The sequence below is a fragment of the Eleginops maclovinus genome, chromosome 12 (genome assembly GCF_036324505.1).
Source record: "Eleginops maclovinus isolate JMC-PN-2008 ecotype Puerto Natales chromosome 12, JC_Emac_rtc_rv5, whole genome shotgun sequence".
In the NCBI taxonomy this organism is placed as follows: Eukaryota; Metazoa; Chordata; class Actinopteri; order Perciformes; family Eleginopidae; genus Eleginops; species Eleginops maclovinus.
Window position 1 is genome coordinate 8573781 of NC_086360.1, and position 12371 is coordinate 8586151.

The following is a 12371-nucleotide window of genomic DNA, read 5'->3' on the forward strand; positions in this document are numbered from 1 at the left end:
AAGTCCTACTCTTCTGGCTTTTAAAGCAGACTTTCTAAAAGCAATGAATCATGATGTGTTGCCCTATTTAACTGTGTATGTGTGTTAGCATATTTAGCCCTGATCACTTACCTCACAGAGTGTGAACTTTCCAGGCACAGCTGTGGAGTTTGGTGTCAGTCATTTGTGTGTGTGTGTGTGTGTGTGTGTGGTGTGTGTGTGTGTGTGTGTGTGTGTGTGTGTGTGTGTGTGTGTGTGTGTGTGTGTGTGTGTGTGTGTGTGTGTGTGTGTGTGTGTGTGTGTGTGTGTGTGTGTGTGTGTGTGTGTGTGTGTGTGTGTGTGTGTGTGTGTGTGTGTGTGTGTGTGTGTGTGTGTGTGTGTGGCTGGTGTCGGCCATGCAGTGCTTTATACACAACCATGTTTCAGAAAGTTTCTTGCCTTTGGATCCTGTTTCGCTACACATTGTTTCTGTAGAAGAGCTCTCTGTAAGCGTGTTGAAACTACACTAACCCTGAGATGTAGAATTTTGAATGTGGTTGTTTTTATCAGGTGCTTCAACCTTCATGAAATACCCTGTGAAGTCTGTTGGGTTTTGTGTCACCCCATAGACATTTCCCCCACTGTCTGCTTATTAAGGTCTCAGGTCAGCTGGTCTCGCACCATTCACCTTTGACCCTGACCTTGTTGGTTGCCTTTAACTGCCTCAGTGTGCAGGCAGACCAGTGGCACCAGTCCACCTTTTCACTGTAAACTGTGGTAGCAAGACTGGGCTGATCTAACTAAACATGTCATATTTTTTTTTGTTGAGGCTGATGACCTTCTTATGTCCAAATACATCCAGATATTCAGTGTTTCCAGTCACAATTTCCTTTAAACTTTGAGGTGTCATTTCTTCACACGACAGCAGATGGAGAAAAAAAAGCTTTGGGATCACATACTAAAGTTTACATGAGGAAGCCGTTAGTCATTATGCTTTGGTTGTGAGCCAGGCGCAACATGTGTGCATCGTGACAGACTCTTCAAGGTAAAATACCTATTCACTAATGCAGGGTTGTGTTTAAGAGCCTACTTTAGCCCCGTCTCTCACATGCCGAATGTATGCATGCTATTTAAGTTATGCTGACTGTGTATGGGGAGCCTCATGGGAGCCTATTAGGAAGACAAATCCTGGCAGCATAGTCTTTTAATGGAGCTAGCCGCAGTTAACGTGCGAGTGGCATCAGGTCAAAAAAATGCTGTGCACAAAGTTCTCAGCAAAATCTTATGAAGAGTCATTAAGTTGAGCTCTCTGTGTCATTCGTCAAGAACTTGCAGGTGTGCTGATGTTGCCCTGTATCAAAAGAAGATGAATGATGCAAAAGGGAAAGCACAAGAGTCCACTTAAGCATTATCAGTTTATCTGGCTTTATTATAGGTTTGTCTTTGAGTTAAATGATTATTATTATTTTTTTTTATTGTGTTCGATAAACTACTGACAACATATTTCTCTGTGTTGGAATTCAACAAACACTGGAATGCCTGCCATACATGTAGAGATTGAGATTTAAGTAGTCTCTTAATTTTTCCCCGGGCTGTATATTCTGCAGCAATGCACAAAGCTTAGTAAATTGTTTTTTTCTGTGTTTTTACAGGGGAGCCTTTTCAGTGGTGCGCAGGTGTGTTAAGCTGTGTTCAGGACAGGAGTATGCCGCCAAAATAATCAACACCAAAAAGTTATCCGCAAGAGGTAAGCACATCCACATTCTTTTCCATCCCAGGTGTTGTTAATTCCTTCATAACTTAAAGGGGCCCTCATCACGCTCATTTTCAGACACACATTTGTATTTTGTGCCTATACTGTGACATGTCTGCATGGTTTAATGTTCAAAAGGTATTCAATTTTCTCATGCTGCCTGTGCTGCAGCACCTCTTTTCACCCTCTGTCTGAAACCACAGTCCAGTCTGCTCTGATTGGGCAGACTGGGCTCCCACTTCTTTAGCAAATCCTCTACAATTTGTTGGAGCCAATAGAAACAAGTGTTGCATAGTGATGTCACTATGTTACAGAAGTCAACAAAGGAGTCCAATGTGGGCGTTTCAGGCAGGGGTGTGGAAGTGTGGAGAGAAAAATCCCTATGGAGGGAACTTTAGGATTTTTGCAGTTTGCAGACCATTTACATGCACAAAAACATATAAACAAACTACAGGGAAGGAAATCCCAAAGTGCTGTGTTCCTGGGGTCCCAAACTTTGAGCTTTTCAAACTTTTTTCATAGATTTTCTGTGTGAGTAGTAACCTCCACACCTACAGCGTAGACAGTTATATAAGTCATGTCTAACAGCTATTACCCTTTCAGGTGGTGCTGCATAGGACGACATTTTTATCACTTTGGGGTTTGTGTATGAGCAATGTCGTCCTGTTAACGTTCTCCCTCATGCATGACTGAATGATGGAAAGTGTTCAAGGAAGTTCTGACTGGAGATTAAACACTTTGTTATTTTATTGATTAGTTGACCGACAGAAATATACCCTGCAGGCCCGCCGTATAGCTCAATTGGTAGAACTGGCGACCCATGTATTGGGGGGGAGGACCGGGGGTCGAATCTGGCTTAGGAAACTTTGCCGGTGTGATCCCCTCTGTCTCCCTTACAAGGAAAATCGCTCTGCAACACATTTTAAAAGAGGATCATATGAAAACATCATACATACAGTATATTATAGTTAGGAAAATCCTCCTCCTTTCCGTTATTAGCTGCCCTAGTATAAACACTTCAACAGTCTAACTCTACTTAAAGTTATATTCTCGTAAATCACTCCGTTACTTCATCATTTTAAATTCAAAAGAATGACGCACTGCAGCAAAGGTTAATCTCTGTTGCGTTTCCTGGCATTTTGCCACTAAATAATCAGTTCATGGAGAGCGGGATAGTGTAGAACTCCTGAAGGCTCTTAGCTTTGGAGTTCTTTATAGTGATTGCTTGTGAATTTAATATGAAGTTAAGCTCCCTCCACCAAACACTTCTTTTAGATAACTCTGGATGTGGCTGAATTCTTCACATCACAACATTTAACCACATAATGTAGCTCTGTAAAATGTATCTGTAAGGCACCTTAATTAGTGTCACATGCTGTGCAGCCAGTAACGGTTTAAGCCAAAGCCAAGGCTAAATGCCATGACCATGAAGACAAATCCGGCCCACAGTGGTTGCTGTGGCTCTTCACACCACCACTTGCCCCGTGTAAATCTCCTGCCGCCCCCCCCCTCCTCCCCGTAATTGGAGCCCCAGTCCCGAGGCCCTGCCAGGTGGCACTGCACTGACACTTGACTGTTACCCTGCCTTCACACACACACACACATACACACACACACACACACACACACACACACACACACACACACACACACACAGACACACGCAGACACGCGCACACGGACACACATATGGAGCAACCGCTTGTGTGTGAGAATGTGGAGCGTGGTGGAGCAGGCATTTTAACCGGCATTAGCAGAGGGCAGCAACCTGAAATGACTGGTCATATCTGTTTGACTCAATCAGCACTGCATGATTTGTCAGTCAAACTTTATTTTGTCCACAATGCCTTTTTTATTGAACGCTTTTCAGGGTAATCAGTACTGTGTGCAGGGCCTTTGTAAAAGTATACTCCGTACGTTGCAGCGATATGATGTGGAACCGAGGCAGGATCATTTCCGCGGGCAAATTCAATTACCCGTAGCCGTACCTGCTGTAGGTCAGAGGTCAGGTCATGACTCCGACTCTGAGCTTTACAGAACCCCTTGCCTTTTCACATGGACATGGACTTCAGCCTCAGTGCACCCTCTCTCCCTGTGGAGGAGGGATGGGGCTCCAGCTGCGACCACCTGAAACTGCCCTCAGTGCCATTTAGTCTTTTAATTTCTCCAATTTGACAACATTGATGCATTTAACTTTAAAATGTCCAAAAGTCCTATATTTTACTGAAGTTAAAATCTCATTTTTATATATCTTGCAGACCTAACTTCAACATATCATTACGAGCTGCAGCGGATATTATGAAAAATAAATAAATCTAGCATCCTTACCTCCTTAAAATATGTGCAATGAAAGTACAAGTGTACACATTTTCTGTTTTTCAAACATTTGTTAGAGGATACAAACCAGACCAGAGTTCTTCTTATCTCTGATCACAAATATAACCGTAACTCCAAAACGGGTGGAAGTGACAATTTCTAATTGCAAAGTATGAAGTCATAATGTAAAAGGAGCTGCATTGCCTACAGATTCCTTTTTTTGTTCACCCTGATCAGTCTCTTTTACATTAATATTATTTCCAGCCAGCAGCAGGCAGATGTTTTCAGTGTAGGAATGCATGATCATCCACAACAACATTGGGAAAGAAACAACACATATATCAGAACTGCACTTTATATAAAGACAAACAAGACTTATTTGTATGCTGTGTTCCATCATCCTTGGCAGCAGTTGTGTCAATCTTGTTTTGTCTATGCAGCGAGCAGCTTTTAATGAGATTAAACTCATCCTAGATTATCCTACCACTATTAACAGGAGGTAAACTTAATCCCTGCAATTGGCTGACAAAAATATATAATCATTGGACCTATACATTTCACTTGAGCTGCTTTATCAGGGAATGCAGCTTCTTGCAGCGTTTCCACCATGTTTCTGAGGCACAGCATAATCTCCCTACCTCTGCGTTTGACAGCGGCACTGATCTGTCCTGGCTGGGTGGCGCGCCAGGCTTGCGCTGCGCTCCTTTACTAATGGATAACCCATGTTCTGTGAAACAGCAGTGCACCGTTAGAGCCTGCAGAGCTTCTGCATACTCCTTCTACTCCAGGTCCTATTCATAGCTCCATGACCTATCTGACATGGGCTGCTCCAGCCAGGTTTTATGTCCGTCGCGATGACGTGCCGCTCTACTTCTGAAGTGGGATTTGGTTTAGGTTGTGTTTGTTGTTGTGCTGTTTCTCTGGGCAGCATGCAGGTAAGGTCGCTGAGCTCAGAGCCCTCGTTGCAGCAACCTAAGAGGAGCGTTTCTTACGGACTGGCAGACGGAGGTTGAAGCCGAGGGGAGGGAGGGGTCATGCCAGAGAAGGCACCCCAGGCACTTGGCAGCTGAGGGACATGCGCCTGTGTGCCTACATGCCTTTAGCACGGGACTCTCATCTGACTCTCTTTCTCTCTAACACACACACAGATATCCAGACAGCATTAGCATAGGAGTTGAGACGTAAAACAGAGCCAGTACAAGAAGAGGGTAAGGTTTTCCTGTCTCCTACCATTACTTTCCTACACACAAAGCCAGGTTTCTCAATTCCCCCTCAAACCACCCCCATGCAGCTGCAAAAAAAAAAAGGCAAATGCCAATTCAAGACATATGAACAGGAATTTAGGACAGGTCTGCTGGGCAAGATTTCCGGCCAATCACAGTGCTTGTTTTGTTGGCAGTGACTTCTGGACAGGGGTTGCTGTATGGGCTCGTAATTCTGTGTGTGTGTGTGTGTGTGTGTGTGTGTGTGTGTGTGTGTGTGTGTGTGTGTGTGTGTGTGTGTGTGTGTGTGTGTGTGTGTGTGTGTGTGTGTGTGTGTGTGTGTGTGTGTGTGTGTGTGTGTGTGTGTGTGTGTGTGTGTGTGTGTGTGTGTGTGTGTGTGTGTGTGTGTGTGTGTGTGTGTGTGTTGTTTGAGATGCACCTGCAATGCAGTAGCAGTTATCTGACCTGCTTTTGGCAAGCAAGCTGTGTGCCAATGTCAAATAACCAGGACAGATGTAGTCAACTCAGTCCACTGCGCATTAAATCTTACGTATTATTATAAAGTCAAATGTCTTTATCTGTTATTACACATCAATTAATCCTTATTTGTTTGTTTTTGTTTTTTTTACTACAAATAGCCGCTAAATCTGAAAGATACAGACCAAATAAATAAAATAATAATAGATCAAGGAACTATGATACTAGGGTCCCAAGTTCGCTTAGTTGAAATGCCTTTTTTCCACTTGTTGCTCTTTCTACCTCGGATTTTTTTTCTTGATTCCTCACTGAACCGTATCATTTTTTTTTTTAAAACTGCGATGAAATTACCTCCCCATAGTCCATTTCCATTTTAAATTCAGAGGTATAATGATACTATATCCCCCTCTGTGCTGCCATTGCTTTTTAATGTAGAAGAATAGATAAGGCTGCCTGATGACCTGATCACAATGCATTTCATACTCAACATTTCCCAACTGGCAAGAGTCATACTCATGTAGAGAGTCAGATGTTCTGAACAAAGGTTATATCTGGCTGTCTTTTTACATCTCCTTCCCTCGTGAGACTTAGGTCCTCACTGGTGACGATTAACCCAAATGCGTTCCTCTGTTACCTACTTGTCCTCTTATCCCCACTTCCCCTCCAGACCAGTCCTCATTATCCCTCCTGTTTCTCCCATGCCCCCTCTACTCTTTTGGCATTTGTTATTTAGCATGCTCCTTTACAAGTATTGGATCAGTATCTGCTTTTTAAGGGCATTTTACATTTAACCTTTTAAAGAAAATCTATTGAAGAAATGCTTTATACATGTGTATGCTACATGTAAGGGATAATGTGCAGCGATCAGGGTGTTCTTTTTTCAATATTGATCACCTCGTTGCACATTATCCTGCTTATCACACGGCCTCATATTAAATAAACCAACGATTCGCCTCGCATATTAATTGTAAATGATTTTATTGATTTGAAAATAGTCATATTGATTTTACTAAGAAAGAAAAATGCGGCAACAACGTGACTTAACAAAGCAGCACTGATTGATGTTTTCTGTGACCGTCCAAGTCTGTTCAGTTTCTACTAACAAGTCCTTAAACAATGTCAGAGCCCATACCATGTTCCCTTTGGTGTTTACTTCCTGTCTTCTTCTGTTGATTTCTCTGACGTCCAACGCTCTGTCTTTAACCTCCTTCTCTCCCTCGATCCTTCTTCGCAACGGCCATTATTTTGCTTAGAGTTTTGTTATTGAGTATTAATAACTTCTGAAATGTCCGACTTGACTAATCAGATTTGAGTATTCAACTAAGCAACGCAATAAATTACAATAATTATAACCACAAGACACACTGTAGGAGCATTAATTAATCCCATCAGTACTGCTGGTTTAGTAACACAATAAAACTAAAACTTGCAAGAGCAGTTTTTTTTAACCCATCTAAAGAAAGCCTTGCCCCTGTTGTTGCTGGCTTTAAGAAGGCTATCCTTCTTCACTTTAATCAGGAGAGGTACAACAAACATTTCTACTTACCTCTTACTCTACGTTGTTACCCAAAGGCAGGTTGCTGAGCTTAGAATACGCTGATGGAGTAACAATATGCAATGCAGACATGCAGCTCACAACTTTGCAGCTAAATACATTTTTAAGAAAGTAGCTGCATCACGTCAATCGACTCAAAATCGTGGGTGCTACCTCTCCTGGTTAATCGAGGACCCTGTTGCCTTTTTTCTTTCCTTTACTACAGCTGGATATTAATAATGGTTTGAAACTGTCTGTGCTTTGGTTATCGGTGCAGCTGGGCGGCTTGTTAGGCCCTTTGATCACACCACGCCAGGTAATGATCCATTAGCGAGGGTTGGCTATTATTAGTAAGAACATACAACACTACTTCCAAACACTCGCTATCTTCTATTTTCTCTGAACCAAAAATCTGTTAAATCAATTTGAAAACATACATTTTGATACATTAGGCATGTTGTCGTCCTTAAATCAATATTTAGCTTAACTCCACCACAGTCATGCAGTCCTACGCAGACCTGTAGCCAACAAAGGCCCAGTCTGGCCATCTGGTAGACTAAGCCAAGATGAACCATTGCGCTTACTCTGAGCCAATTCTGTACTTACGAACTAATGTCAGCAGATGCCACTGACAGAATGAAATGCGATACTTGTGACATGTTTTCCACCATTTGACATTGTAGTATGATGGATAACATATCGGTGTTCAGCACAAGCAGACATTGTTTTTAAATGTGGGGATAAAACAGTCGGGAAAAGCATGTGCTTAGTGAGGAAATTGTTTGATGTGGTCCTTTTTGAACAAAAGGCTTATTTTAGGAAATAGATTTAGAAATCTGATTCCATCATGTATTCAGATTAAACTAATAGGCATTAAAGGTGTCTGAGATGCAGTTTGTAACAGAGAAACAAACCAATAAAAGATTCAAAATTGAATAACAAATCCATCGCGCAAGAGAAAATAAATCAAGTGACTGGCGGTGATGGTGGTCGGTGAAATTTGCAACGTCTTATTCTTTAAACAGAAATGCAGTAACCAGGCTGAATGCATATTAATCGCCTCTTTTCTTTCCTCCCTGCTTCTTCCTCCCCCTCTGTCCCCATTTTACACTCCTCCACTCCTTTCTCCGCCTCGCTCCTCTCATCTTCTATGACTGTAATCACTGGGCTTACACTTCACTGTCGCTGCTCAATGCCAGCGTGAACGTGTGCGCTTGTGTGTTGCTAGTCTATTTGTGTGCATGCATGTGCGATACGTGTGCATGTGTGTGTGCTTGTAAGCCCATGCAACTTTTAGATGAGTCGGGGTGAACATGCTTTTCTATGTGTCTGATCTGCTCTGCATACAGTGGGGTCCGAGCCCGTGTGTGATTGTGGGCTAAGATCATGGCTGGCTATGATCTATACACATGCATAATCTGACTCCCAAAGGAATAATAATATAATAATGTTTGATTCATAATGCAGGATAATAGAATGTAAAAAGGAAAAATATATCAGATATCAATTGTTGTTTTTTTTGTGATGGAAAACTTTAAATGATCAGCTTATTTGTATTTGTCTTAAGGGATTTTACAGTATGTAGGTCACAGGGAAAGTATATTTAGCATGGTACAGTGTGATTTGAAAAGTATGAATTTAAATTTGTCTTGGAAACATTTTTTTTGTCCCATCTCCTGGATTTTCTATGAATGTGACCTGTAGTGTGGGTCCAACACTTTTCTTTCACAACCACGCACATGTACGTGTACGCACATGCGGGATATGCAATCTTGCGCGGTTTTACACTACTGAAGTAACCTAGATAAGGAAGTTTTGAGCAAACAAATGCAGGGATTTTCAACTTCAATAAATCGATTTAATGACTTTTTATGATTGTCTACATGCAGTACTTCAATATGTGTGCCACAACTGAGGATTTCTTTTATCAATCTTTGATATGCATATCTCACTGCCAGTGTTTACACATTTCCACTTTTCCGTCATTGTCCCATGTTGTCTGCACAATATATGGTCAGAAAATAAATGATGTTTTTCCTGTCAACTTAAAGAAAAAAATCCTAATTATTTCACTTTCTCTGTCTTTGTGGCCCTTTTTTAGATCACCAAAAGTTGGAAAGAGAAGCTCGGATTTGTCGTCTGTTGAAACACTCCAACATTGGTGAGGACGTGTCTTTCTGTTTATGCTCCTATTCCCACAAACATCAAATTAAACCCAGCAAACTCCCTTCAATTGTTTTAAAAGTAAATTAAAAAGCTGTCTTTAATATGGATTTTAATTTGGGTTAACTTTCAATTCTCACTGGTATCATTGTCCATGTTTTACTGTATTTTTTCAGTTTTTTTACATTTTTAATTTTCTTTTTTAAATAGTTTTATTTCAACCTATTTTAATTTGTTGTCAGCTTCACTTCAAGGGAGTTTCATTAGGATCACTGTTGTTGTTTTAGATTGTTCTCTATTCATTTTAATATTGTTGTTACGTTTTCTTCTCCTTCTGTAAAGCATGTTGGGCTGCTTTGTGCATGAAAGGTGTCATACAAATAAAGTTTATTATATTACCGTTTACCTTAAAGTGAACAAGCAAAGCCAGGTGCATTTTCAAAATATAAACTAAACAGGTTCAAACTGTCATTTCAAGGAATTGATATTAAAACACGATTAAAAGATGAATACAGACATTCATCAATCATTTTGTATTCCTCCTACAGTTCGTCTTCATGACAGTATATCAGAGGAGGGCTTCCACTACCTCCTGTTTGACTTGTAAGTCTCCTCACCTCTCTTTTCCTTTCCTCTTTCCTTTTTTATCCTCTCCTCTCAACTTGCTCATCTTCTGTCCCCTTTTCTCTTTCCTCCTCCACCCTGATTCCCCACCTTTGCCTCAAAATACAATTACATAAGTCTCTCTCTGTTGTATATCTCCCCCACCACCACCACCACCCACGTCTTCCACATCCATCTCTTGGCAATTCCCTCTAGTTTCCATGGTAACAGTGTGTGGTAAGGGGGAGGATTGGGGGAAGAGGGGTGCTGCAGGAATCATGCTTAATAATCTTCTTAGCCCCCACATTCCTCCTAACAACCAAAGCACCCCAGTATTAATGTGTGTGTGTGTGTGTGTGTGTGTGTGTGTGTGTGTGTGTGTGTGTGTGTGTGTGTGTGTGTGTGTGTGTGTGTGTGTGTGTGTGTGTGTGTGTGTGTGTGTGTGTGTGTGTGTGTGTGTGTGTGTGTGTGTGTGTGTGTGTGTGTGTGTGTGTGTGTGCAGGGTGACCGGAGGTGAACTGTTTGAGGACATCGTAGCCAGAGAGTATTACAGCGAGGCCGACGCAAGGTAGGGTTACGGCATACACTCGTGGTGTGTGTGTGTGTGTGTGTGTTTTCGTTGACCTACAATGTTTTCTGTCTTCTCTTGTCATTTCTTTTCAATGTTTACGTATTTTTCCTTTTCTTTTCTGATTTGCTTTCCTTTTTATTTTACTGGTTTCCGCTCCGCACATCTCTACTCTGAATGTGTTTTCTTCTTTTCTTCTTTTTGTTTTCCCCTCTTGGCTTTTTTTGTTTTAACTGTCATCTTTTGCTTCTGTTGCCTTGTCTTTTCTTTTCTGCGCCCTTTCCACTTTACCTTCTGTTCCTCCTTCTCCTTTTTCACTATTCTTTCTCTGTCCTTAGCTTTTTCCTTTTGCGTCAATACCAAAGTACTTCACCTCTCACATCAACACCTTATGCCCAATCCAAGGTTTGACCAATTTGCTTTTTTTTTTTAATCAACAAAAATGATCAAGGTGGGGTCGATGTAGAGTCTGTTTTGGACTACACATTGCCGAATTGAAATAAAATTCCCATTGAATGGGAGTTAAGAGTCTGTGAGTTAGTGGCTTGTTCAATTTCAAAGTGCATCACAGCTTTTGTTATATCCTTACATCTTGTAGTGAAAATCATCATGAGTTTATATTTCTTAAAATGTCCTGCAGCAGGAACCACTTTGAGAAAATTAAGTAGGGTTCTGATTATAACAAGGTTTAGTATGCTTTTTCAAACTCTTTATCCCAAATACTGTATGAATCAATGCAAAAGTAATGAGATCGTATAACAGTAAACCCCAGGACAACAATTACCTTGCTGCTAACAATAAAAACGTCATATAAAAGCTAGCTACTGTTTGTAAAAAATAACTCTATTGGTAACGCTATACCTACTGTACAGGCAACTATGACTATGTGGACAGTTTCAACGTCTCTTTCTCTTTTCTAATGTTCATTCAGCCCTTTTCTTTCCTTTCTCTTTCACCCTCCACCACCACCCATGCTTTTAACATCACTCCCACCACTTTCGTCTTATCGACACACACAGTTCACTTTGACCAATGGCGGAAGAGGAAATGGAGTAGTGTGGGGTGGTGGGTGTACAGACAATAGACTGGGAGAAGAGTGAGAGATATACTTGACAGTGGTGGTGTGGGAGGGAGTCCATTGAGCAACATGAAAAAGACACTGAATAGTCTGGTAGTGCTGAGGTTCACGGCACAGGAAATGGTCGGCTTTAGCTCCTGTCTCTACTTCAAAGCAGTTGTAACTTCACAATAAAGGAACTTGGGTAATTTAAGTGGTGTCTAGATAACTGGCCTTTTAACCAGTTTGTATTTAAAATCAGCATATGATCATGATTTTGTTTTTCAGATTTTGTCCAGACTTTTATGTTCTGTAGAACCATGCTAGGGTTGTAAATCTGAGCTGTGGAGCACAGTTTAGTCCAAAATTAAATCTCTAATTATTCTGTTCCATTAAATACAAATAAAAGGTACCACTCGTCAGCTTAAACGTAATTCAAAAGTTTAGATTTATAATATCAATCTTTTCTCAGTACCCCTATATCCTATTCAGAGGCACATTGTAGTTCAGGAGCTATCCCTGTGTGGCTCAAATTTTCCCCCCCCTAGAGTGGCAAGCTTTCCCTTAGTTCAGCGTGTTACCCAGGGAACACCATCAAAAGTGGCAATCAGGGCAAGGGTCATGGCGGTAAAAAAAGAAAAACAGTTGGAATTTGATGTGGGATATCTGTCTCCATAATTGTTGATCTCACCTTTTTAAGTTAAAGGATTTCAAGGATGGTGCCTTTTCATATCCTGTGC

At 41.2% G+C, this 12371-nt stretch overlaps 1 protein-coding gene across 32 annotated transcripts in view; it reads left to right on the forward strand.

The window, feature by feature from the left end:
• The window catches only part of camk2b1 (calcium/calmodulin-dependent protein kinase (CaM kinase) II beta 1), a 59578-nt gene that overhangs the window by 3982 nt on the left and 43225 nt on the right, over positions 1-12371 (forward strand). For all 32 annotated transcript variants that reach the window (XM_063897255.1, XM_063897277.1, XM_063897258.1 and 29 more), the window contains exons 2-5: positions 1611-1705; positions 9342-9401; positions 9952-10006; positions 10509-10574. In XM_063897255.1, the coding sequence (XP_063753325.1) occupies positions 1611-1705; positions 9342-9401; positions 9952-10006; positions 10509-10574 (276 nt within the window). The remainder of the gene's footprint in view (positions 1-1610; positions 1706-9341; positions 9402-9951; positions 10007-10508; positions 10575-12371) is intronic.